Here is a 25,392-nt window from a genome sequence, read left to right on the forward strand (position 1 = left end):
AGTGATCACTGACTGTTTTAGGAGCTTTTTGAGATCAAATAGAAGAAAATACAAAACATTAAACATGTTAACAACACAAAAGCCATATTAAACGCAGACTACTTTAGGCCCGGAAGTAGGATTCGTCACGTCATCACTTAACGACCGGATAGTATGAGCAACAGGAGGGCGTAGCTTTTTTGCAACCTGTGTGTCTCTGTGTATTTAGGGTATTTACTTCCTTTGACATCAAACAGAGCAACGAGTGAAGAAAACTGCCTCAAACTCAGCATTTAAAGCCGTCTGAAGGCTGAGCTTTGCACATGGGAGGTCTTCTTTAAATGAACACTGGAACAATATTTCAGTCCCACATGTTTTCCTGCTGCTTTAAGAAGCCCCTAAAATATATCCTAATTACTCCTGCATGAGTAATGCATTGTATAAAAAAAAAAAAACCTGCAGCACCCATGTGAAATTTATGAGCCTTTCTGTGGCATGATTTTTTTTTTAAGATTTGCAGCTGAGTGGGAACAAATGCGTTCAGGAGAGTAAGAAAATATATCCAGATGGACTAAAATAACAGTAGATGATCTGGATTTTGAGTTGAAGGTTAAGATAAAGAAATAAAAGGTCAAGAAATGTTCCCACCACTTGAAAAGCATTTGATTTTCTGAAGCTGTGAGGAGCAGCTTATCAGTGCAGTCAAGAGCTGGGCAGGTTTAATACCAGTATGCATCCTGACCCTCAGTACAAACACTCTGTGGCCAAAACTTGCTTAGAATAAGCGCGTCGGATGGATTTGCATAAACACTTCACACTGTCCAAGAAGCTACGCTTGAATCGGAGCAATCTTTCCACAAGCATGAAGACACAATTTCCAGTATCATTGAAGAAAAGAGGTCTGGGCTATCGTATTAGCGCTTACATCATGTTAACTGAATGGAGGAGAAGCAGTGGGAAACAAACACGAGCTACAGTATCCTCAACTATCCTCTTACATCCAGTAAAGCTGCCGTGCGGGCAGCAGAGCCGGAACAGTTTGCTGATACGTGTCCTTGAGGCGATCGTCAAGTTTTAGTTTAGTTTAGTTTTTTTGTAACGGGGGGGAAATCTGAGACCACTGGAGAGCGGAGGACAAGAAAAGGAAAAGGAAAAGGAAAAAAAAAAAAAAAAGTCATGGCTCATTGTCATGCTTAATCTCCTGGGTCAGTGACACCATCACCATGCCAACCCCTACCATCGCCATGGAGACCAGCTTTATTGCATCGACAGGTTAGAGAAAAGCCCCTCGTAGCCAGGTGTGTGTGTCTGTTTCACAGCCCCGCACTGCCACCTGTCTTGTGTTGAGTTGTGCATTTTGAGTGACGCTTGCTGCAAGTGGCTGTTACTCATAAAGAAAGACTGACACATCCAATAACAAAGCTGGTTATATAACAGTCGAGCCTGTCTTATGAAGTGAGGCGACTCCAAATCTAGATGGTCGCACATTCTCGCCGTGCCTCTGGTGTTTCTCTCGCTAACACTTGCAGCGCTGTGAAAAACGTATTTGTCACACTGACATGTTTCAGATCATCAAACACATTGTAAATACAAAATGCAGTTTTTTAAATCATGTCTTCATTTTTTAAAAGAAAAAGAGATCCAAGCGTACCTGGCCATGTGTGGAAGTAACTGCCCGCCCTTGTTAAATCATGAATTAACTGTGATTAGCTGCATTTTTTTGACACACACAGGCCTGATTACTGCAAACCTGCTGAATCACCTCAACAAAGCCTGTGTGATGACGTGAAGCAGGCTGAAAGATCCCAAAAAGCAACATCACACCACGATCTAAAGAAGCAGCTGAGAAACAAAGTCACTGACATCTATCAGTCTGTGTTATAAACAGGTGATGTTTGTGTGTGACAGGTGATGCAGCTTTGCTGACGTTACTTAAAGCTGATGGTGGGAGGGGCTAAGATGATAGAAAGGCAGGAAATGAGGAGGCATGTCATCCTAATTAAAAACAGCCTGCATGTGTGTGCTGCAGCTGGGACACCTGCACCTCATCGTCTCATCAGTGAAAGCTGTGATGCCAGACCGAAGCTCTCAGCCCACCTTCATTTTGCTTCTTTCCTTTCCATCCACAGTTACACGTCTGCCTGCTCGGCTCGTTCTTCAGCCACACGCTCCTGCCAGGTTCACCGCCATTCCCCACTCCCGTTCCCACCAGCCACATCTCCAAGAGTCTTTTACAGTAAACATCCTAAAAGGTTTCTGCTTCTGGGTCCAATTACTGCCAACCCCCAAAAATCTTATTTAATAGCAATTCCTCTCAAGAGCTATCTTTTCTCTGAAATAGTGGGATTCTACACCTTAAATCCCTTTAACAAGGTTGAACTGAAGAGTCTTCATAAATCTTAATTAAATGGAAATCAAACTACTGTTATGAAAGAGAAGAATTCCTGTAGAAGGAAAGCTCACACTGCCGTAGTAGTTTCTCTTTGTTTTCTTTATTTGCTTTGCAAATTATTTTATATAAGCAACATCATTGTTAGTTTGCTGAATTTTGATGTGTTTTGTTTTGTGCGAGTGTTCTCCAGTTCTTTACTTTTCTTATAGTAGGACAAGATTTTTTTTTATTAACAGATTTTTTATTTTCCAATTTTATTTTGCTAATTTACTGTCACTGAGACTTCTATTCAATTCAAACAGTTGCCTCAAGGCACTTTATAATATAAAATAAAGACCCTACAATAATACAGAGAAAACCTCAACAATGAGACGACCTTCTTTGAGCAAGCGCTTTGGTACGGAGCCCCACAAGGGACATGGGAGAAAAAAAAATGAACATGAACTTTTGCAAGATAGTTTTAAGATTACTCTTTCTTACTCTAAGTAGCTGCCGCCATTGTTGGAAACTGGAATTGGCTGGGCCGCGCTATGAATTATGGGATAGGTTGGAGAACAAAGGATACACCGACCCATCCATCAAATTCGGGGTTAATGACGGACGCATTTGGAGTGGCCTTCGAATTGGAACAGCCTTTGTCGCCTGGCTGTGACGTAATCGACCTTCAAATGCGACCTGCGAAGGAGCAGCCTATTTTGCGAGATCTCGCAAAAGTAGCTCAGGAACTCGCAAAACTTTAGCGAGATCTCACAGAAGTTCATCTTTATTTTTTTTTTCTCCAATGTCCCTTGCGGGGCTCCATACTTTGGCGACAGTGGGATCCTTTTAACAGGAAGAAACCTCCAGCAGAGCCAGGCTCAGGGAGGTTGGTTGGGGTTGTTCTATTTGGTTATCAATTAACTTAAAATTGAACTAAGCTGAAACTTGACTGCAGAACTCTGTAAGGTTGTGGCTTGATCTGCTGAAAACTTCACATATTGCCCAACCATGATCTATAACTTAGGTTGTCATGCTCTTATTGGATGCTAGCAACAGAAACGTGTTAAACTTATGTAGCTCGAGAGAGGAACGGCTCGAGGCATCTGCACAGGAAACAATTCACTCATCGCTTTATTGCTGATGGTTCCCAGCTCTGATCGCCTTTACTGTGTTTACCAAGGTGTTACATGTCAATCAAAGGTCTCATCTGTAATCACTTCAACTTTGCCAAGAAGGTGAGAGGATTGTCTGATTATCGAATGCACACGAGCTTGCAGGTAACTTTAGAGAAGAGAGAAGTAAGAGAACAAACGTGGATCTTTACCTTATAGTATAAAGCACCTTGAGGCAACCGTTGCTGTGATTTGAATGTGAACATGTGGCCATCTCAGTAGCACAATATTGCAGTAGTTTAGTTAGTGCATGCAATGGTGTCGTGGTTACTGCATTCACTGGGCACAGACCAGTCAGGAATGGCTTTAAAGCTGCCAAACAAACCATGCAGCGCTACCCGCTGTGGCGACCCCTTGTGGCAAGAGAGAAAATGAACGTTTTTGTTTCAGTTATTAGAAGCGAGATATGTTAGACAAGGTGTCAAAGCTGTGAGTTAGAATCTGAGTACAGCACAGCATGGAAGCATATGTAGAGAGCCATGTACGTACCAAACAAAGTGTAAAAGGTTTCCTGTTGTTTCACAGATCCTCTGTAGCAGCAAGAGACACACCTACACTACACGTCAATCCTTTCCCTCTGTTCCCTCTGTAGTGTCTGCATGCAGGAAAAAAAAAGTAGCTTTTCATAGTTTATTCCTTCATCTCTTTCCTTTCTTCTGGCCATCCCTCCTCTCTGGTCGATGCACTGGGCTCTGTGACAGTCATTGTGGGCTGCATACCCGGCAGACCTGTCTGTCTTTGAAGTCTCCTCTTACTGCCACGTGTTTGTGTATGTGTGTTAGCTGGGGTGACACTTGGACAGCCCCTGAGAAGGTCTGAAGATAACTGTGTCTGGAAACCACCAGAGACTGCGGCTCAGTTTGCAAGGATGTAAAATACAAAAACAAATAAGATAAATAAACGTAAAGGATGCAAAATGAGAAAACGGAATCCTCACACAGCCTCACATCCTTAAAACCTACGACCTACCTTGTTGTTGAAACAACAAGACCTTAAATTCTGTTGACATGCTCCCCATCCTCACATATATATCTAGGTCTACCGCCCTGTAAAAATAAACGGGACTCCAGAGACAGCTCAGACAACCCAGAACTGTCATAAATGAGGATCCAAGTCCCAGATCAAAGGGCCCGCCGCCGCCACTTTGAGCTCCCCAGTCCTGGAAACGGGGCCGCCATCCCGCCCGAACGGCCTGTGTGGCGACGACAGGGAGCCGCGCTGCAGGGAGCGCAGCAGCTGGCTTTGACAAGTCTGAATGGGACTTAATCCTGTGGAGGTGTTGCGGACTCCTCGGCATAAATACATTTACCACGGTGGAGCGCAGGACTAGAATATTCTATTAAAGATTTAAGCAGCCAGATGGGGGAGGATGTGTGCATGCTTGTGTACGGGTGGAACAGTCTCGATCACCCAAAGTTAGAAAACACCCGAGGTGATTCTCAGTCTCCCTCAGGTCACTGTGCTCTGTTTGCAACGTCCTGTGAGGGTGTTTGTTTGTACGCTGGAAAGTGGGATAGAAGAAGAAAGGTGGATTGGAGACAGAACAAAGAGGTGTGTGTGTGTGTGTGTGTGTGCACCTGTGTCTACTTTCCCTGAGTGTGCAGTGTGGTGTTGCTCGGAGGTCAGTTGGGGTTAAATTGGTGAAATTGCAGCAGGGACAGAGAGCGGAGAGGCCGACGGGAATGAATGAAATCAGTGCGGCGTGTTCAACACTACGACAAACACCGGGCAGCGGCACAAAGAGGAGGTTGTGCCACTTCCTTTTAAATCGCATGTGATCATTTTAGGCCAGTTTAGCCTGCTTGGGCTGACGCTACATCACAGAAAAATTAGGAAACGCTGCGACAGAGTGCCGGGAGAAAAGATGTCGCAAGAAGTGCACTTGCATAGAAATCTTTGAGCTTGCAAACTGTTGCATATCCACTCAAAACGCTTACAATGGTTACAGCACTCATGCTTCAAGGTGCTACTCTCTGCAACCACTGCTAATACAGCACTTCATCCAAAAACTCGTGGTGGAGTAAATGCTGTGGCATGGGCAAGCAGCACCACCAGTGGAACCAGGTCACTAGTGTTTATTGATGGTATATTTGGTATATAAGGTATATTTGTGGATGTTCTTCAATGATCTCAACCAAACTTTTGAGTTATAGAAGACAAAACTGAAGGCAGAGACCTCCAGACAAGCAGCAACTGCAGGTGTCTGCAGTAAAGGCCTAGCAGAGCATCTCAAGGGAGGAAACAGCTTCTAGACTTCAGGCAATCACTGACTGGAAAACATTTTCAACCAAGTATTAAAACCAATCCTCATGTTTAACCTAATCTGTCCAGTTACTTTTGAGCATCGGTATAAAAATGGCTGCAATTTTAACATTTTAACATGGTAGCCTGTGGAGGCTGATGTGCACTTAGTGGACTTTTGAGGAACTGCAACCCTTAACTGCAAAGGCTTCATTTTATATCTCCAAACAAAAGCTTGACTCTGGTTTCTCACTTACTTCCTCAGCTGGGCTGAGGTCGGTTTACGTTCAAGGAAACTGATGAGTTAGGAGTCTCGATGCCATATTAAGAACTATTAAATATACTGTATCCGTCCAGCGAATGAAATTTCCCCATGCGGCATTAGGTGTCTTGTTTTAATCAGCTGGAGGAAGTGCTCGAAATAAGTAGCCTCACTCCACTGGATACGAGGTACGATGAATCTGAGATGTGGTGAAATGTGTTTGTGACAGACGGCGATGACAACAGCTGAATTAGAATAGCAGTAGGCAGCAGTGCGTGGACGATAGGAGAAGAAGGAAATACAAAAGTCATTCCGAGGATGGGGATTATTCCCTCTAGAGACCAGCGCTCCTGCTACACCCATAATGCATTATGTCTCCCTGTGATCTCTCACCTCAATTTCAACCTCTAGAAACGGATCTGTTCCATTTGAATAATTCACCATCAATTTCTCTTCCTGTCGTCTTCCTCGGTGCAGTCCTGTCTCCATCCTTTCCTCCTTGGGCCTGGGTTTTTTTTCCTTTTTATGTGCCCTAAAATTATCTAAAAAAAGATCACCGAACTGTCAAGCGTAAAGATGTATCACGCCATTCTCTCTCCTTCCAGAGGTCTTCACATCTTTAAGCGCATCTTTAAGTTTGCATTGAGCTTCCAGCGCTAATACAATCGCCATTTGTGGGAAATACTTTCATATCATTCATGCTGACAGGCGACAGAGCATTTTTGTTACTTTGGTGAGGTAGTTTTATTTTTGTTACCGTTCAAATGCTATTCTCTGAAAGGAGGATGGCCCCTTTAACAACTGTACACGCTGAAAAACAGAAGAAAGGCGGACCGCGTATTGTCGTATTGTCCGCTGTCAAACAGAATAAACACGCATTGATTGCACACACACTGCACACAAAAGCTGCACAAAAGGATTTCGAAGGTTCGTCAAAGTCTTTGTTTCAGCACAAAGACAGGTCTAAAAGTAAAATGCGATTTCACTCAAAGGCACGTGAGCCCAAAAACAGCCCAGTTTTAATCCCACATCAGAGGCAAGTAAGGAAATCGAATCACAGTCGCAGAAGGAAATGCTTTCATCACAGAGTTTTGCACTTATCGTGTAAGCACAAAGTCAACAGATCATTAAAAAGGATAACCTACGCAGTGCACGATACTCACGACAAAGCACGGTCCAGCCGAGGTCTTCAGACATTCCTCCAGGAGTTTCATTCTGAGTCTCTGCAGCTCTGGACTGTCCCACTCCTCTGGATCGACCCCCCAGTACAGGTCCACCACCTGAACATGCAAACAAGCAATTCTCAGTTTTAATAAGAACAAAGACAAATTAGAGACATGCAGAATCATTATTTGTTCTGGAAATTGTGCCTTGCAGCATCTTAATACTTTTTAATTCATTACCAGTTTAGGCAAAATATATTATTATTCCCATCTGCACTCATTTAAATTCGGTGCTACTTTTGGAGCTACAGTTAGCATGGCTCATGACTCAATAGCTTGTAGAACCACCTTCAGCAGCAATGATTTTATCAGTGTGTCACATGGTTGTGGAGGATTTTTAGCCCACTTTACAGCGCTGCTGCCTCAGTTCATTGAAGTTGCATTTCAGTCACGCTGAGGTCTGGACTTTGACAGCAGTTTGATTCTTTTCTTTTTCAGCCATTCTGTTGCAGATTTGCTGTTGTGCTTGGGCTCGTTGTCCTGTTGCATGACCCAGTTTCAGCTCTAGCTGTGGGACAGATGACCTCACATTTGACTCTAGAAAACACTGGTGTACAGAGGAGTATATGGTCAATTCAATGACTGCATAGTACCGAGTTCTTGTGGCTGCAGAACAAGCCCACTCCTCCACCACTGTGCTGACAGTTGGTATACGGCGTTTATTCTGTAATGCTGTTCCTGGCTTTCGACAAATATGGCGCCGTGCATTACGGCCAAACGTCCTCACTTTAGTCTCGTCCGTTCTAAAGGACGTCGTTTCAGACGTCTTGTTGCTTGTTTAGATGCAAATGTGCAAACCTAAAATGTGCTGCCAAGTTCTTCTTGGGGTGTTTTCACACCTGCAGAGTTTAGTCAGTTTGAATCAAAGTCAGGTTTGATTTCCCCTTTGTGAACACAGTAATTACACCTGGGTGTGGACCAAAACAATCACACAAAGACTCTGTAGAGGGGGTGGTAGTGGCCCGGTACCGAGCTCTAGAGCAGTCTGTTTATGGTGTGAATTTGATTTGAGCCAACTACCAGGTGTATGCTGAAAATTTAAGCTAAACGCCTACCGTACACAGGTACGCTTCACTTTCTGGGATGCACCAGAGTACTATAGATGTGCAGAGTATACAAATCGTCAGTACGGGCCAGCAACTAACCATAAAATTAATGTAAATTCTCCCTGTATTTATTCTGTCACCCACAAACAAAAGAAACTAAACCAAAGCTACAACTTTACAAACGCATCAACATCATGAGTTCGACCAATGTAAACCAACTACAGGTGTGAAGACCATCTGACTGCCAAAATGTATGCTTTAATAAAGGTGCTCACAATTACTGATGATCAGTTAAGTGTATTTCTTAATTCCTATGGAAGCAGTAAGGGTGTAGTTTTTACAGAAAACCTTTCAGAAGAGAGCAGGACACAACAGCAACACTTATGATGCCACATCAAACAGAGTGGGTTGCAAAGCAGCTTGCAGTGGTAAACGAGCCATCAGCTGAGGCGGGCTGGCATTAAGCTCAGTCATCATTATCTAACATCCTATAGCTTACTTAAACTAATCTCATAATCAGTCTCCATAAGAAAAGAATAAATAATTCACTGAAGCGTTCTCCTTTTCTTTTAAAAAAATAAAACTATGGATTTCGTGCTGTAGCTGGAGAATATTTGCAGATCCCAGAAAACTCTCTGTTTGGCAATAATTTAAAAACTTACAGAATGGCCAGTTTCTGTGGACACACTGAAGCATAATAAGCTTAGCCGTATAAAACGGAGGAAATCATTTAACCAAAGTAGTAATGTATTCACAGAAATTTAAGGAAAACTGATGCCAAGTTTTGTCATTTCACAAAAAGGGACCACGTATAATTAAACAAAGCAAAACGTCTCAAAAGGGGATCAGCGGGCTTAAAGTCTGCAAATCAGTTGAAGCAAAGCCAGTACTTTCTTTAAACACACACATACACACACCTGCTTGCTGTCAATGAAACCCACTACACCAGTCACACACACACACTCATCCTCCCTCAACACATTTGTCACAAGTTTTGGCAGTTGAGACAAATCCAACTATAAACACGCCGCAGGGAGGATTTCTCAGTAGATGAGGGAAGGCTGAGGGAACGCCTGTAAAAATGTGAGTGTGTGTCTCCACCACGATGCTGCTGGTTCAGGGCTCACCAACTACCATCTTCCTGAAATCAGCCCGCTGGATTGGGCCTGACTTGTGAAGGCTCAAGAATAATGGATGGATGGATGGCTACACATGATGGCCTTTTACTACTTGGAGCTCACGTTTCAGCAGCCTTATTGTATGAGCATCATCCCATGATTCTTCCCTCTTCTGCTGCTCGTAACTAGCTGTTTTTCCAGACTGACTGCATGCTTGCTGAGCGTAAGAGGCAAAAAGGAGGTTTTTCAGAGGGTTGAGATGAAGCCAAAGTGATACAGCATCGCTGCTGTCTTCCTTCATGCTCTGCTGCTCACCGCACTTGCTAGTTCAAATGAGTTTAGCCTGGCACAATGACTGACACATCCGCAGCTTGGCAGAGAACAGCGGTGACTGGCAGGCCTATATAACTGGACAGCAAAGAAATTGAGAGTGTGGGACAGTCTGGGAGATATTCGCTTCTCCCATTATTGGTAAGAGCAGCAGGAGGGCTGGAACTACGCCTCAGCTCATCTGCTTGATTGTTGTGCACCTGCGAGCAGCTGTATTACTGTGAAAGGCGACAGCTGTCAACAGCATATTTATTTCTTCCACAGCCTCAGGCAGGCAAATATTATCATTGGAAAACAAGCCAGTTGCTCTAACCACTCAAGTTTAAGATGCTATAACCAGAGAATATCTTCTTTTTTTGTTTTAGCTAGATGGTAAATAAACAGACTGTACATGAAAGACGGAAACTGCTTCCCATGTTGAAGCTAGTAGCCTTGAATATGCTTTCTATCTAATGGCCAGCAGGGGGCACATCTTCTGGTTAAAAAGAGAAACGTTTGCAAAGAAGTCTATAAACTCCAACGCTCTAATTTGTAAGTGATGGTCTTATTTAAATTAACAGACATAATAAAGGGGGTTTAAAAGTTAGCTAGTTTCCCCCTATGATTGTGCAGTGTTTGTTTAATTTGTAAGAGCTGCAAGAGTAACATCCCAGGGAAACCGAGTTAACGATAAAAACCCTGAAAACCATAAATTTCACACCCGAGCTTCAACTCTCGCAGCCCGGTACCAAACGACTCCGGGGTTTGGGGACCACCGGTATAAAACAAGGATGTAGATTTTGGGTTGGAAATCTGAAGCCAACAAGGAAGTACCTTAAACCTGCATTATATCAGAGATCACCAGACTGCGATTGAGACCCAACCCTCTTCATCACAATACAATTCCTTAAAAAACGCTAACCACGAATGTCCAAGTCCATCTTTTAAAAACAGTTTATGACAAAAAGACAAATTCATTTGGCACCGCTTGCATAAACATAAATAACTGTGGCTTTCGTTAGATAAAGACCCTTTACCTTTTCCTCAACTACCAGAAGACTATAAGTTGAAAGAAAAAAAAAAAAACCCTATCCCACTCGTTAGTGGGAACACATGATTAGCATCCGTCGAGTTGGCCTGTTGTGTAAAACTCATCATTTGGCATCATCAGTCACTGCGTATCAGCGCCACTAATCTACTTCCCATGGCCGTGTGCGGGGGACGGCAATCGTCCGCGTGTTGACAAAGACCGGAGGGAAGAGGAATGAAGTGAGATGAGCGCCCCTGATTACGATAGGTTCCTACTGGGCTTCAGCAGGTGATTGGGGAGGATGCACTGTAATTAAAAGCTAAATGACGACATTAGTCATATCTGTTCACTGCGTGCATGTGCGTGGGGGAGGATATACTGATTAAATTTGCCCCGTCACCTGCCGCGCTTCACCGGAGTACAGAGGGATGGGGAGAAACAACAAAAACAGTCAGGGGGAATGTTGATCCAAAACAGCCAAGGACACGTAAATGAAGTTAAGAGGGAAAGCAGTTGGCTGGGGGAATAGTTACGAAGGCTTATTGGGTTAGATGAAGAAAGCTTCCAGTGGGACTGGATTTGGCTGGAACCGTTTCACAGTTTTCTTGTGTCTTTTCGCCCTCCTTCTCGCTTTTTCTTTTATGCCAACTTTGTCTTTGCCGTTCCTCTCTCTGATAGCTTTCCCTCTCCCCACGCTTTCCCTAAACTAGAGTGGTGGGGGTGCCGTTGCTTACGTAAGAGATGGAGCAGCTTCTGCTAAGCAGCTTTCTAATGCCCTTGGAAGGCGTTTGCCCGTGGCGGGTCAAGAGCAGGAGAAGCCTTTTTTTCCTGTTTTTTAATGTATTGAATGTCGGACTATTAGACTTTGGGATTATGCAGGAAAAGCAGGAAAAAAAGGGCCTGTAATCAAAAAACCCCACCAACAGAAGCACTCTCAGGCTAAAAAAAAAAAACAAGGGTAAAAATAGATACAGTTCTAACATGAATATATGTTAAGCTCTGTGCTGCAGGCAGTTTTATTAAGAATATGTAGTAAATCTCTAAGAATGTTTGATGAATACCGGCCCATTTTGGAAAGCTCAGGTTTAGCACCCAATGCATACCCAAATATACATTTCTTGCAGTGATTTAAACACAAAGTGGCCACCTAAGGGGCGATGGGGTTAAGCAGAGATTTTGACTTTTATGTTAGCTCTCTTAATGCCGTGGTTACTTTCTTATTTTAGCAATGATAAGAGGTTAAACTCTCGACTCTAAAGGCTAAAGCTGTCAATAATGAAGGCAGAGAGAAGATGACTTTGAGGAAAACCTGTCAAGCACTGACACACCAGGGTAATTTGGGCACAGTGTTTCAGATGTTGCAGCTCAGCCACCGAGAGCTGTCAAAAGTGTGAGGTAATAAGATCAGCAGCAGAAGAGGGAGTGGGCTTTTAGCAAAAATGGCTGGGGAAGATGTATATTTTATGGCAGAGGGTTCTGCACGGTGCACTCCGAGGATGCCAGTTTCCTCAAACAAAATCACATTTCTTCTTATTAAGAGGCTGTCGAACTCTGCGCTGGGACCAGCGTTCCTAATGCGAGATGAGGTTTGTTTGCTTAATGGCGTCCACAACAGATGGAAGTGCTTGAGAGCTAAATGAGAGCGGGCGCAGCTTGGGAAGCTCCTCAAACCAATAAGCAAAACCCAAAAGAAGGCCTGTTGACCAACGTGGGTGTACTGTGGAGTCGTAAACAAAGGATCCATTTATGCCAGCTGGCCTGCGCGCGCTGCTGTGAATGAGAATAAGTCTGCTTCTTGTAAGCTAAATACCTTGGTGCCTGAAGGCGGGGGGAGAGGAGAAGCAACGGATGTGACAGGATGAAACGCAGGAGGAACAGGATGAAAGCCAGGAGCTGGGTTGCAAAGCTGCTTGCAGAGGTGCAGCAATTGTGGGCCAGCTGAATGCACCGATGTGCCTCAGTTTCTAAAACTTGTCTGAAAGTGTGCAGTTGCCTCTTCTGGGAGGTTCAAACTTTAACCACAAAGCAAAATATCTGAAATTAAATTATTATTCCTGCAGCTAATCTCGCCTTTGGGATTCCTCAGTCTTTATCCTTTTGATTGTGGAGTCAGGATACCTGGCTCGGGAACTCGTATGCTATGAGTGAGGACAAAGAATATGCTTCTCATGAATACTTCTCATCTTTTTTAGACGCCCCATGGCCCAATCAATGTGGAAATGTCTGCAGACGGCAAAGAAACAGTTATGCAAAACATAAGCAGTTTGAGATGAATTAAAGTGTTTCAGAGACTGTATATCCCGGGGCATACAAGCTGTTTTGCATTTTAACCACTCATAAACCTGACAGCACAGACTCGGCAAGTGTAAACACACCGCTTGCGCTTGTGGGAACCAGTTGCTCTGAGTCTATTCATTTCTCTAATCAAGGAAACATTGCCCAAAGAACATCATCTGGGTAACATCGCTCTTTTAATTAATTAATTTTTTGCACCTCTTAGTCAGGCTGGCCACCGGCTATAAGAAGGTTGAGGTGAGCTCAAACCTCCCGACGGTTAGGAGTGCAGGAGATTAAGCGTAGGTGTTGCTAGATGGCATTTGGAAAGCAAATGTGAGCAGCTTATATTTAGTGATTCGTGTAAATATGCAACGTCTTAATCATCATCACGCAAATATTAGAATAAGGTCTGTGCTTTTGTGATTACAGCCCACCCTCACTTATTTTTCTGTCCATCAAATTTCCCACAAACGCTCTCCTCTGAAGCATCTGACAGCAGCGAACATACAACCGTCGTGGCGGAGGTAACGAGGGGTCCTCTGTTTGTGGAGTGAATAGTTCTCTATGTGACTGGAGCTGTGTTTTATATTTGATTCTGATTATCTTTGTCGGTTGTCGTATTGGTCCTGTGGGGGCTGTTTGTCGGTATGCTGACATGTTTCCGTTAGAGATTAAAGAGATGTGAACGGAGATGGCGGCCTGCTGCCCACGTGTGAAGGCACAAAATCTGGAAATATTGGCATCCAGGTAAACAGACGGAGAGTGATAAATAAACCAGAAGTCCTGCTATACTTATAGGCTTTTTGAATTGCTTTTTATTACCAGAGTGGGAAGACACGGAAGGAACGTGATTAAATGAAATCGCTTCTGTCCAATTTTACCTGTGTTTTCCCGCAAACTCGTGCACGAAAGCGGATTAAAAAAAACTTTTAAGCGTGTGACATATTTCGAGAGCACTACATCTTTTCCGAAGAAGCCAAATTGACAGCCCCACCCCTCGTTTTAGCATAATAGAATGCATGAATAGGCTTTTTAATCATCGCGGAACGTCGTCTCACCCCTCATCTCGTCTCTCGTCGTGCCGCTTGTGTTGGGAGATGTAAAAGCCGTCAGAGTGACAGCCGCTGAGCAGATTTGCGCAGCTGTGGCCAGAAAACTTTTATTGGAATTGCACTGGGTGAGTGTGTGTGTGTGTGTGTGTGTGTGTGTGTGTGTGTGTGTGTGTAAGAGACGGCCAGTAAGTTTGGCAACCACATTATTAACAGAACCGCTTCCACTGGCCTCGAGATTCAGTTTGACTTCAGTCTGTGGGAGGAAGCGATTGTATTGTTACATGATTTATGAGACTAACAAATGCAAGATGGGTTGGAAGTAAGGGGGCTGGGTATTTTAGAGCAGCACGAGATGAGAAATTGACAATAAAAACTGGACTAAGGAGCAAATCTATAGGCTAATCAATGTGGTAGGAGGAACCGGTCGATAACGGCGAGGAGGACTCTCGCTTATGACCCCCGACAATAACACTGTGGTGTTTTCCCTTTTTCTTAAAATGGCTTTTGTGGAGATTTTGTGAGCCTCTAACATCAGATCCCCACTGAACCAATCCGAACTAAAGCAGAACACCGTAACCTTATGGAGGCAGGCTTGGATTGCTCAGCATTAATTTTGATTTAGGCGTGTCTAATAAGCTGAAAAGCCATCAATGCCGGTTTGATCACCAGAAAAGCTTATTATTGTCAAGTGCTGCAAATGACCCGTCTTTTAAAATCAACTCTCTTAATATGTTAGAGTACTAAGTATATAGAAGTATATTTGTTAGCAGCAGACAACATATAAGCATGAGCAGCTTCACAAAAACTCACAAAAATATAAAACAAGGGGACATTAGAACTCTATTAAGATGCAAGTTACCAATATATTTATTATCCATCTATTTTGCTGGTGGACAGTATAAAGGATGGGTGTAGCACTGTGATGTCTTCCATTGGTTTGGGAGTGAAAAGTGTCCTCATATGGATGAAAGGGTGGAAAAGTAATTTATCAGCTAGTTTGGTTAAAAAGCTGCATTTATAAACTGCATGAATGCAAAGCTAAGGCTAGGTCCACACGAACACTGGTGTTTTTGTAAACAGAGATTTTCCGTTTTAGCTTTTTTTAATTATTTAAAAATGTGCACTTTTGAAAAAATATCTCCGTCCACATGTAAAGGCTAAAAACGAAATGTTGGCCAATCAGAAGTCTAGAAGCCTGGGATGGAAAGAGTGAACAGGGTTTTGTACCCTCACAAAACCTTAAGTAGTTCTGGAAAGTGTTTGTTTTTCTGGAAAGACAGATAATTTTGTGTTACTTTTCAAGTGCCTTCATGATTTCAAATGTTATTAACTGAAGACAGTATTTTAGTTTGGAATGAACAAAATGAATACAGCATACATAAATTGAATTTTCAAAAAAAGTCAATTTTGTTAAAAACCGACGTCGGGATTTGGGTTGTGAGAGCTTCTGTGTTGAATGTCGAAGCCACGTCCGAAGTTCACTCTGACGCCTCTGTCTTTCTAAATGGAGGGACAGTGACGCGTAAGTGTGTGAAAACTGCTGATTAACCGCCATTGCAGAAATTTAACCCCTGTAAACAATAACATCGCGTGTAGCATGACATAAAGAAACGGCGTGAGTAATTCTCTGTTTTCCTCGTCCATACCTAAACGCAAAAAGTTTTCGAATATCTCCACCCTGCAAGGAGTCTTTAAAAATCTCCGTGACCCAAAATGCCGTTTACGTGTGGACGGAGCCAGCCTCAAGTGGCCATTAAAGGAACTGCAGTTTTTGCTACTTCTTTGTTCTTTGCGTGCAAGCACAAGTCGTGCTCTGTTGTCACTCCGGCAGGTCATGCATCTCTCAGTTTTTGTAACCTTGCTTGTTTGCTACTGTAGCTATTTTTTTAAAATAGACAAGCTTGAGGCAAGACTGTGAACGAGTCCACCTGTACAGGCATTTATACGATGCCCATATGGCACCGAACTCCTGGTGGAAGATCTGCAACGGTGCTGGGAAAGATTTGAAAACGGACCAAAATGTCGTAACAGTGACTATAAATGGACGTGGCTGCGTGATGATGTCACATTGGTGCAAAAGCAACAAATGTGTTGAGCATAAATGGACCACAACCCTGGCAATTTATGTAAAAAAAGTGATCACACACACATACACATGGGAGATGAAAGAGAGAGAGAGAGCAGGAAACACTGGGAATAAAAATGGTTAAAAAGGGATCATGGCACCTCATCCCCCCGCTGCTGCTGAGCGTTGGCTGAATGAGGACGCGGCCCTCGGCCCCTGGGCTGGATTTTCGTGCCCTATCCCCCCCCGCATCTCCTCAAACCATCCTCCATCAGGTTCTGGATAGAAACTGAGTCAACTGCTGAGGGACCTGGGAGAATTGGCTTTCGCCAACCTGGCATAGTACATGTGTGTCAGTGTGTGCCAGCGGAGAAACGAGGCGCGTGTGAAAGGGGAGGCGGGATTATGCATAAATTACAAATCAAAGCAAAAGAAAAGAGAAATGGAAAAAATGTCTTCATCCTACAAAATCCTGTGTGTGGAAATCATGTATGGTTTCACACGTGAAAGACGTCCTCGCCACAACATCGTATCAACTAGTAAAAATCATGATCAGGCTCCAGTTTTATCCAAGGTGTTCTCACATGGTGTGGGTGAAGTTGAGGTGTGGGGGGTTTGGTTGAGGAGGAGGATGAGCAGCGTAAGTGAGTCATAGTATTAACTCCCAGGCCTTCTGCTTAATCATTTCGGCTCATGCTGCATCAGAGCGAGCTGAATCACCAGACAGACACGTGGCCACGGGTACCGGAGCCAAAACGTCTCTGCAACACTTTGCTTCTTTTATCTCGTAATTCTCCGTCACGTCCAGTCATCTCAGAGATGCTTGTAATACTGGAAACTTGTGTAATTCATGTAAGGTTACTCAGCTCGCCGTAGGGTTAATTATACTGTATATTCAATGTAGGTTTTTCTCCCAATACTGTGCTGTGTACTTTGCTACAACAGTGTAATGAATTTGTCTGTGGTTGAGCACATATAACACAGAATTTGGGAGAAAAAGTGCTCCGATGAATTTAATAATCACAGAAGACTGTGAGCTAAATAACAGCTGATGTTTAAAACATACAAATTTCCTAAAGGCAAGGAGTCTTCATTCCATGTTTGGAAGAGGCTTGCTTCTAAATTAGCAGTCACGTATCGCACCTGTGAGGCGTGTCTATGGTTCACTACAAACTGTGACATGGTCAAATGCCGTCTTTGCAAATAAATCAAATCAAGTTAAACAAATGTAGTGTAAATCAAGTAAATGCTGTAGTGCCATTTTTAGAGCATTTCAACTTGCTGTACATCACTACAACCTTTATATCTCAAATTGTATTAATGTGTATATAATAAGTCCATTGTAAATAAACAACTTAAAAGGACAATAAACCATAAAAATAATAAAAATCTGGGTTTTTTTTTTAAGTTGACATGCATCCAACAGTTTTAGCTAACAAGCTAATATGCAACTAGCATGTTTTGCTAACAATTAAATGTTTTTTATCAATACTTGTAGCTAACATTTTTAATTGCTGGCCATTTTAAGAAATAGTTCCCAATGTTGTATTCATACTGTTAGCTAGTTGTTTTACCTGTCAGAATATTTAGCTAAAGTTTTCACTTTATCTATACTGTAAGACAAAAATACAAACAAACCTTATCAACAGCTTACATGCTACTAGCTAACAATTTTGAACATTAATCCCGCTTTAAGCTTGCTATTTCAGCTACTTCAATCATGTATGCGTTCCTCTTTACACCATATTACTTTCTTTTAGTTAAAATTCATGTGCAAACTTGTTCAGGGCCCCTGAATTCTTTATGTACTGTGGTCCATTCTGCTGCTCCCTTATTTCCCAAGGGTTCGCCACAGTGGATGGATCCACATATTTGATTTGGCACAGATTTCACACCAGATGCCCTCCCTGACGCATCCATCCCATTTATCCAGGCTCGGGACCGGCACCAGGAGTACACCAGCTTGCAAACCCCTGAGGCTGGGATTGTGCCTTCTCGTTCCCATGCAAGGCGAATGTTTTAACCGTTACACCATGGAGCCACTGAATTCTTAATGTACTATGGGTTTTTAATCGTAGGCCACATTTAATATCCATTTCTCTGGGGTGGTCATTTTAAGTTTTATGATTAGAAATGATAAAATTTAAAACAAATGATAATTCATTAGGAGCCACATGGTAGTTTGCTTCCATAACCCCACTGACGATGAGAACATAAAAAGAGGATCTGGAAGTACCACAATCACTGAAATATGAACGATACCCAAGTGTCTGAGCAACTCTTATGCATACAGGGGGAGATAACCTGAACACATATGTACCAAGATTTTCAGATGGTTTGTGCTTGGAGCTGTTTTGATCCAAACATTCCTGGCGTGAAATGAGAATTAGCTACCGAAACCCCGCTGATTACCGTTCTCTAAAACAATTCATGGGTCATAAGCCCCCTCATCGGAAACAAATCTCCACAAATCCTTCCAGGAACAATCTGAGGCAGCCCACCTGGATTTGTTAAGCAAACAAAACTCTGATAGGGATCTTTCTGTGAACACTGATGCTAATTTGCAATGCAAATGATCTCGATCAGTGGACACCGCAGGGAGAATGCAGCCGTCCTCTGACAACAACAAAGGGAAAGCCCTTGCATCATGCTGCCTTATCCATAGCTAGATTTGTGCCAGCCTTCACCGATGGAAACCTTATCTCTGCCGGCCTTCTGTCCGCTTAAAGGGACGGGCACCTCTGCTAGCAGCTCCGGGGTTCCCTCCGGGCACCTTAAAGCTGTGTAAGCTATGATGTAAATATGAAAGCACTAATGCTCTGGAAGTCACAAGAATCTGCAGCTGTTAGAAGGTGAAACGTAAAATGAATAAATCAACGTTAGAAAGAAAGAGAAAGGAGAAAGCAGCCATTTACCTGGAATTCAATTCCATAATTCTCCCTGCAGAAGTCTCGTAGTTTGGGATAGACGTGCTCCTTCAGCGCGTTCCTCTCCGCCTCTGTGTCTAAAAATAGAAAAATGGATAAAATATTAAGAGGTGCACATTAAACCGTTTTTACTCGCAATCTAATGAGCTCCACACCTGCGCTTCTGACTGCAAAAAGAAAAGTGAAAATAATAATTTATTGTTGGGGATTTTTCCAGAAAACCATCACTTATTTCTCAAATGCATCCAAAAAAATTAGCCATTAATAATTACTATAATCTGCTTAATAACAATTCATATTTCTGCAAATCTGCCTCCACGCTGCCACAGTTTAGAATAGGGATACGTATTTAATGTTAATTGAATCTGACTGTTACTTTTCTTATTTAACAAATCGTCCTGCGAGCTGAGGGTCATGTATGTTTTTAAATTCCCTCTTTTATTCATCCAGGAGTTCAGAATCCCTAACAAGGAACAATTTTGCAATCACATGTTATCTGCTTCTGTTTGATGCCAACCAAGGGTCACCAAGGTCACAAGTTTTGCGACTGTCCTTTACACAGCTGACAAAATGCTTTCACAGACGTAAGGATTCAGCAGCTTTCAAAGTACTCAAAAATCTATATATTAGGTGTCGCTTTAGCAATTTAGCATCTGAGTCTGAAAATTGAAGCTAATCCATTTAAGATCCTTAGACGCGACACGTAACATATTACGCTATGTGACAAATTTTCGAGATGTTGCGCTTTCAGCCACCCAAACGTTGGGAAAAAGGAGGAAACATGAGAACCGTTTGGACTCAATCTGCACGTGTGCATGTATTTTACTTTAATTTCTTTGGAAAACACTATCTAACACCATTCAGGTCATGGTTAGGGTTAGGGCTGGAATACACGGCTGGAATACACGGCACCCGTATCATAGGGACGCGGTTACCTTTCGCCTTCCCATGGGACGCCTCGGGACGTGACAAATTGTCGGCATGTTACGCGTCGGGAATGAGAACGCTCTGCTAAACCGCCGCTTTTTCCTACGGCCAGCAGGGGGCGACTGCTCTGCTTACACAAACAAGTCAGTCAATATAAGTCTGACAAAAAAGAGTTTTCATTTGATGTTTGAGCTGAGTAAACATTTTCCTTCAGATTTTGAAGTCTTTACTCAAACATGATGTTCATGCTATGTTCACATTTAGAGGAAACAGTAAGAGTTTTCTCGGGGGCGTGGTCACCTAGTCAACAACAAGCAGCTAACGTACACGGGTTCATCGTATCCTTAAAATCAGCCAGATTCCCTCCTGATCTTATGTCCATCTTTTATATACAGTCTATGCAACACGCATATGCAGGGCTTAACAAATTTATTAGACCAGCTGTCATAATCTCTCATAAACTAAGAAAAAAACCAAACGTGTTTAAATTGATAAGAAGAATTGTTCTTTAGCATTAAAGACATCATTTAATTTACAGAGCTTGTGCATACTGCTGGATTAATCATTACAGAAACAAAAGATGATTTCAGTTATTTCCAGTACTGTTAATTTCAGGCAGCTGTGGTATAAACCTCACACTGGGACTGATAGTTTCACCTGTCAGCTCAAATTCAGCCAGTGTGTCAATGTGTATGTAACTCTCAAATGTGTACCTCACCTTTCTTTTGTTTTTACACCTATAAAAACATGATTAGCTAGAAGAGCCGGCAGTGTTCACACTCTTGAAGAATGTGGGATTATCCAGAATTACACAGGCAGTGATCATATTGGACAGTCAGTGTCACAGAGCGAGTGCCCAACGGCTTGTTTTTGTGTCCCACTTTCTTTCCTCCTCTCCCCTCTTTTTCACTATCTACCAAATGGTTACTGTAATTCATTTGGACAGGCCCGGCCTCTTTCTCCCTCTCTTTATCTGAAGGGTGTGGACGGATAGTTAAAAACAGAATATGCCCAACAGAGAGGCCCTGTGTGACCGAGTAGCCGGCTCGAACACGCGCGCACATGCGGGCACGCGCGCACACACGGCGGGTAAACAGCCCTTCAGCTGCTAACTGTGTCATATGCAGCACGAGTAGAGGAGCCCACAAATTTAGTCTGACGTATCTATCTCTCATCTATCTTTAGTAAGGCTTCGGGCCGTGACCGTACATGTATCTGCCCACAGCTAACCCAGCAAAATGTCAGCTCGAAAAACCGAACGGCTGTAATCGTATGCAAATTAAATAAATAGCAGTTGCTGCATCAAAGGAGCGCTCATCTCATTCCATCAGCGATACGTTTGACAACAATAAACGTGTAATAGTTTACAGTGACACGGATTATGGGGGTCACAGCAGAGGGAAAACAGCTGAATTTGTGGATTTTGGCCTGTCGTGTGTTCGGGACGACGCAGAAGTCCAATCCAAATCTGCATCTCGCTCGACCTGACAGACTAAACTGTGTTGTTGTTTGTTTTTGTGCTGATAACAGTGAGATGCCTTCCTCTCCCCCCTCCTCCTCTCTCTCTCTTTCTTTCTTTTTATTTATTTTTTTGTGGGATGATGATGAGTTATGGCAGCCTGATGTATGTGTGTGTCTGCACTCCCACGTGCAAAGGGACAAAGACTAGATCCTTCACTCGCCCGCGTTCTCGCTGTGTGCTTGTGTGTGTCCCTCCCTACAATTTTCCAATCTGCTCATTTCAATAGCACCGACCAATCTATCTTTCCTTTCACATATGTCCTGTCAACTTGCTTTATTTTCCTTTCTAGCTTCCCTTTCTCCCCTCTCCTCCTCCCTCTCCCTTGTCCTTTTGGGTAACGAATGGGCAGTCAGTTGAACAGAGAAAAGCAGCCAAATGTCCCCGACGCTTTCCCTGCTCTTTTTTTTATCATTTCTTTCATCCTGACTTATTTTAAGCATTTAAAAAAAAATAGAAAATAACAGGAATATCCATCAGAAGTCCAAAATGATGGCGTCAAATTGCTTGTTTTGCCCAAACAACCGTCAAACGCCCAACTGGCTTGATTGAAAAATGATACAAAAGCCACACTTTGGAAAGCTGCAACGCTCGGTATTAAAATCTCCACATTTCCCTCTATAGTTGGTTATGCTTGACATTGCTTCTGCTGGTCACTCATTCCTCCAGATGGCGATCACTCTACAGCTGCCCTCTCTGAGTCTCATCAACAAGGCTCTGACAAAGCAATCACTCTGCTCTCATCAAGCTTCACTCCAGAGGCACTCGGTATACACAACTGCTTTGGGGATCTTTGATTAAAAGAGAGAGAGCGTTGTCCACAAGACGGGTGTCTCAGCAAACAGTAGAGTGGCGGGACAGAGCGGTCATCCTCAATGTGTGTGTCTGTGTGTGCGTTTCTGATGTGATTTAAGGGTTTAAGGGCCAGGTTTAATCTGTCGCTCAGATTTCTGCCGGATACCACAGAGGTCAGTGGAATTTAATATATTCAAGAGAAACTCAGACTCGCTGCTGCTCTGGAGGATCTACAATGCATCAGTGCTTCCATTCACCTCCACTGTACTGGAGCAGAGAAAGAAAGTCTGACAGACACAGTCCAGACAATTACGGTCCTTTTTTGTCATCTTTGGTTCTGCAGGCTGACCTAATATGCTCATTTCCAGCTCCAAATTGTATATATTTTAAAACTACACTAGAGTAGTTTTTAAAAAGTAGTGATAATAAGTATCCTTCGTTTGGAGATGCTGCCAGGTGAAAGCCTCTTCTCTCTAAAGAGAGCATGGCAGCATGGCTTAGCTTTGCAAAGTTGCATCTCAACAAAGCTCAAGACTTGTGGAACAATGTCCTTTACACAGATGAGACCACAGTGAATTAACCCTAATGCACAGGGCTATGTTTGGTGAAAACAAGGTACAGCATATCAGCACAAAGACCTCGTACCAACTGTGAAGCACGGTGGTGGAGGGGTCATGATTTGCGCTTGTTTTACCTCCACAGGCTTTGAGTCGACCATGAATTTGTCTGATTACCAAAGTACTCCAGAGTCTTCTGCCATCTGTGCGGCAGGTAAAGTTTGTCCAAAACTGGGTCATACAGCAGGACAATGACCCAAAGCACAGTTGCAAGGTGCTGCTATGCTCCAATCAAAGTCCTCAAGACGACTGAAATGCTCACAAACTTCAATGGTCTGAAGAACACAGTAAAGAAGACTGAGCTAGAATTCCTCTGCAATGGTGAAAGAGGCTGATAAAAGTCATACAGAACTCTTAATTCAAATTATTGCCGCTAAAGCACAAGACTTGTGGAACAACGAGCGATCGTGGCTCAAGAGTTGGCAGTTCGTCTTGTAATCGGAAGGTTGCCGGTTCGAGCCCCGGCTCCAACAGTCTCTGTCGTTGTGTCCTTGGGCAAGACACTTCACCCATTGCCTACTGGTGGTGGTCAGAGGGCCCGGTTGGCGCCAGTGTCTGGCAGCCTCGCCTCTGTCAGTGCGCCCCAGGACAGCTGTGGCTACAATGTAGCTTGCCATCACCAGTGTGTGAATGTGTGTGTGAATGGGTGGATGACTGAATGTAGTGTAAAGCGCTTTGGGGTCCATAGGGACTAAGTAAAGCGCTATACAAATACAGGCCATTTAGGTGGTTTTACAAGTAACCGAATCTTATAATGTAAATAAATAACGACATGGCACGAAACAGAACGGTGACCTAACCAGGGCGTACCCAGCACCCCCGTGACCCTGAGGGGTTAAGCGGAAGAAAATGGATGGATCTGTTAAGGATCACGTGTTTTTATTATTATCTTCTAATATGTAAAACCTTAGAATTTTATGGGGTTTACATTTTCACAAAGCAATTCAAAAACGCCCTCTCGGTCATACGCATACATGAACAAGATGGGGATTCATAACAATCATGCATCTGCACATATCTTCATTTTAATTCTTCTTTAACAAAATAAAGTCTGCGTAGAATGTCATCATACCGCATTAAGGTCACTGATTGGGCTGATCAGTATCTGTTCTCTGATGACATCATGAGTTTCTGAAAAGTCAATTTATGACGTTTTTAGTTGGACAGTTTAGTTCGACTGTATGTTGTGAATAATGACCAAAAATTAGAGTCAGATAAAAACTGAAGCACAGATGTTTTCTAGGATGATACTGTGGATTGTCTATTTGGACGTAATGAAACGAACACAGACGAGCGACACAACAAACTGCGGTTTAGGGTTTACACTCAGACTTCGACTGGATGGTGATGCACTGGGCTAAAACATGAAAGCATTTCCTTCTCAGGCTGTTCACTGTACCACACAAGCGTCAACTGCGGAAAAGTAAACGCATAGTCAGTGAGCAAATCGATACCGAGTGACCTGGAAGATACTGAAGGCAAATTGTGGCTGTGTAAATCGGCCATCCATAAAGGCCAGATGTTCCTGCATTCCCTGAGCACAAGGAGACCCCGTATGTTACGTGAATTCCACCGAATCGGGATGTAGGAAAACCCGCCAGAGGTTACCGCGGCCCCTCCACTCGCGCTTGATGACGCGCATCCAGGGAAAACAGCAATGTACAGTAATGGATGGTACCTCGGTATTGCATGTAACTGTGACTAGAGGACTCCCCACGGTCTCTCTGCCAGCAACTTAATTTGCATTTGATTTAACATCCACAACAGTGACCGCACGCACAACCGGTCTACCCAACATGAAAATGTTCATTTTGTAACATCTGTGCTTGCAGCTGTTCACTCAAAAGCCACTCGTGTGGGGCAGTTAGGGCTTGACATGTTCGCATTCGTGCCTTAAATGCACAACCTTTTACAGCTATGTTGCAGCGAGCCGCAACGAGCAGAGAATTTCAACATCTCACAGGCTCTCCTCCCTGTAGAAGATGGCAGTAACCATGGACACGGCATGCTACCTTGTAATTCATGGAAGTTTCAGACTAATATCTTGCCTCCTCGCTGAGACTCACTCAGCTCTCTGGTTAACCCCTTAAGCCCCAGGGCTGAAAAATACCCAGAAATTCAGCCCCAAAGACTGAAAAGCTGTTGAAATTACCAACACTGGGCTCAGATCAGCCGGCCCAGAGTTCCATTCGCATGTGAATTACAGAGCAAATAAACACCTTTTATACCAATGAGTCACAAATTTCTAATGTTAGTGCACCTGTTTCAGTCTCATCTGAAAAATTACCAAAAAATTTTAGACAACAAAAAATGAAGCACAACAAATGCTCCAAACATTTTAGTCACAGTAATTTCAAGTGGAAACCCTCTGTGACCCTCTAAAAATAGAGCCAGGTTGCATTATTATGCATTTTATCCATGGCGGACGGGGTAAGGTTTCCTGAGTTATCGTGGCGCTCCAC

At 43.2% G+C, this 25,392-nt stretch overlaps 1 protein-coding gene across 7 annotated transcripts in view; it reads right to left on the reverse strand.

The window, feature by feature from the left end:
* Window positions 1–25,392, reverse strand: part of LOC120740940 (NACHT and WD repeat domain-containing protein 2) — a 63,979-nt gene that overhangs the window by 30,401 nt on the left and 8,186 nt on the right. For 6 of the 7 annotated variants that reach the window (XM_040043495.1, XM_040043494.1, XM_040043492.1 and 3 more), the window contains 2 exons: window positions 19,061–19,149; window positions 7,189–7,305 (listed from right to left, as the gene is read on the reverse strand). In XM_040043495.1, the coding sequence (XP_039899429.1) occupies window positions 7,189–7,305; window positions 19,061–19,149 (206 nt within the window). Of the gene's footprint in view, window positions 1–1,630; window positions 4,418–7,188; window positions 7,306–19,060; window positions 19,150–25,392 lie in introns of those variants that run through there. The other variant, XM_040043496.1, reaches the window with a different exon arrangement.

The sequence above is a fragment of the Simochromis diagramma genome, unplaced genomic scaffold (assembly GCF_900408965.1).
Source record: "Simochromis diagramma unplaced genomic scaffold, fSimDia1.1 OVJJ01000656.1, whole genome shotgun sequence".
NCBI lineage: Eukaryota > Metazoa > Chordata > Actinopteri > Cichliformes > Cichlidae > Simochromis > Simochromis diagramma.